At 49.5% G+C, this 2,796-nt stretch overlaps 1 protein-coding gene across 1 annotated transcript; it reads right to left on the minus strand.

The window, feature by feature from the left end:
- Positions 1 to 442: 442 nt before the first annotated feature.
- Positions 443 to 2,373, minus strand: LOC135152026 (uncharacterized). The gene is made up of 2 exons (XM_064091380.1): positions 1,054 to 2,373; positions 443 to 975 (listed from the first exon to the last, which is right to left on the minus strand). The coding sequence occupies exons 1-2, from the start codon at positions 1,435 to 1,437 to the stop codon at positions 520 to 522; spliced, it is 840 nt and encodes a 279-aa protein (XP_063947450.1). The 5' UTR covers positions 1,438 to 2,373; the 3' UTR covers positions 443 to 519.
- Positions 2,374 to 2,796: the final 423 nt, after the last annotated feature.

The following is a 2,796-nucleotide window of genomic DNA, read 5'->3' on the forward strand; positions in this document are numbered from 1 at the left end:
GCCCTTCTTTAACTTAATATTTGCACGATTGTTTTTATCTACTATGGGGCCGACCGAATGCATAACTTAAAGATAATAACAATCTCCAAATATTGGGGGATCGAGGCATTGTGCTGAAGCCAATATTTAAGGCTAAAGACGCACATTTCCAAATTCAATGAGCACGTATCGAGATTTATCGGTCAAACGTAAAATTGCTAGATTTGTATTGAGACCGAACGGTCAAAGACATGCAAAAAGATATATATATGGAACCTGTATCGAAACCCTTCGGTTTAAGACATACAATCGCATAAAAGCTGAATAGTCGGCTTAAAAGTTGCGACAGCAAAACAAGTATGGAGACCGACCGGTCGAAGACATACATTATCTAAGACACACATCAGAAACAAAAACATGTATGGAGATAGAACCGAGTACGAGAAGCAACGACTTAAATTAAAAGCCCGAAGGCAAATTGTTTTTACAGAAGCCCGAAGGCCCAAATGCTTACAAATAAAAAGAAAAATCTACAAAAAACTACTCCGAGTAATCAGTCTCGGGATCAGAAGAGACGACCAGTGGCTCGTCCGGATCATCACGGCCGACCGGATCCGAAGCACCTTCATCCAGAAGGAGCTTATGATCCAGGCCTTCCTTATGGGCCCGACGAACAGCCTCGTCATACCCGATATCGAGGAACCGATCCTCTGTCTTCTCCAGGAGCTTCTTGGCCTTCTTCTCCTTCTTCCGGGCGGCTTTCAACGCCAAGTTCCGACGCTGAACCCTCCGAGTCAGGGTATCAACTTGCCCCTTCAAGCGACCCTCTGACTCCCGAAGGTCCTTCACATCCTGATGGGCAGCAGTCAGTTCGGTCTGTAGGGCCGCCAAGGTTTCTTCGGCCAGATTGGCGCGGATGGTAAGAGCGTTGACCCCCGCCATCTGCTTCTGCATGTCTTGAACCTTATCGGTCACCGCCGCTGCCCAAGGAGAAGCCTGCACAAAAAATAGACAAGTTAAAAAGGATATACTGGATCCATAAAATGAAAGGGATTGAAGGATGAGGACACTTACCAGAGATAAGAAGCACATCAACTGCTCGCACGCTTGCAGAGCAGTCGCCGACTCGTAAGTTCCTCGGTCGGCCGGCAAGATCTGCGATCGGCAGAAATCGCCTGCGACATCCTTAATCCGGTCAGGAGCAAGGATCGCAATTGAGTCGGTCGACAGAACCGACCACTCCGGGGCATAAGGCCGGACTTCAGACGAGCCGTCCGGCCTGTTCCTCTTCCTGGGAACATCCACAGCCGAAACCTCCACAACCTCGGAAGTTTTCTCGGCTGGCCCATCCACACGACCGACCTCGGGAGTCTTCTCCCTGGAAGCATCGGCCTGAACTATGGCCCCGACGGTCGTCTCACCGCGAGCCTTTGCTTCGGCCTCCTTCCTGGCCGCCATCGCCTTCGCGGTTTTCCGCTTCAGGGCCTCAGTTCGGGAAGACACTGCACAAGAAAACAAGTGTTAAAACGGCACAAAATATTAAGCAAAGTAATCGGCTATTAAAGGAGAAGCATTGAAGCAAAAGAAAGAATACCGTCACTACCCCAAAGAGTGAAAAGCCACTCCTTCTCCCGACTCATCGACAACAAAATCCGGTTCGGTTCCTGGACTTTGCTCAGCTTTTCAAAGTCCTCCAGATCCTTGCCGACAAGGACGGGAGTAGTGATGATCGAGGGGTCAACCTCTCTCCACGTCGAGAACTTGTGGATCGAATGACCCCCCAAGAAGAACCAGCGCTCGTGGGTCCCCTTGTTGCTTGAGTTGGTCTCACACCAATTCGGCCGGCTAGTCTTACGGCCGATGGTATAGAAACCATTACTCTTGGAATTCTTCTTGAAATCATGATGATTCCAGAAAAGAGCCGGCCGAGGGGACACGCCAGCCATCAGACACCGATGCTGGAAGACGTTTATATACGTGAACCCATTCGGGTCCAACTGACCCAGGGCGATCCCCGTCTGCTTTAGTAGCTTCTTCAGCAAGGGGAGCATCGGAAGCCGAAAGCCACACTTAAAGGCATTTTCGGAGATGCCCACACACCTATGGCCTTCCTCCGACTCGGGAGTATGATAGATACAGTCGTTTGCGACAGCCGGGTAGATATCCCACGATCGGTGAATTTGATATTTCAGCCGAAAAGACTTCAAGTCGGCCTCGGTCAGCAACGAGGGAAAATTGGCCATAGGAAACTTCAGTGCATCACTGAAATGATCCGCAGCCGAATAAGATGTCCCGACTATATCATCCGACCGATCCATTTGCCTGCAAACGAGAGAAGGCAAACATAAGCCATGTACTCGGAAAGAAAGAAAAAGAAGAGAAAGAAACAAGCCCGAGTACAGAGGGCCGAATCGGGTCGGGCCGACGGGACTTAACAAGACCTAACCCTAAAACTAGCCCCCTCACCGCAACAGCAAAAGGAGTAAAAATCACGGCAAGTCCCCGAGTCTAAAACTCGAGAACCGCCGGAAAACCCCAACCGCAATCCTAATCTACGATAACTCAACAATACGGCATTGACATTACAAAGGCAAAAAACCAACCAAGCCGGCGAGATACCCCCGCCGGAGTTTACTACACAAACAAGTTCCTAGAGTCTAAAGCAGGCCATGGAAACCGAGTAAAATCTAAAAAGCTTACAAGAAAGAAAGAAGAACTTACTTGTTGGCAGAAAAACGGGAGTAGTAAAGAGAAATCGGAAATCAGATCGCCGCCGGTCACCAACTGGAATGGGGGAGAAAGAACTCGAGAGAGCAC

The sequence above is a fragment of the Daucus carota genome, chromosome 4 (genome assembly GCF_001625215.2).
Source record: "Daucus carota subsp. sativus chromosome 4, DH1 v3.0, whole genome shotgun sequence".
In the NCBI taxonomy this organism is placed as follows: Eukaryota; Viridiplantae; Streptophyta; class Magnoliopsida; order Apiales; family Apiaceae; genus Daucus; species Daucus carota.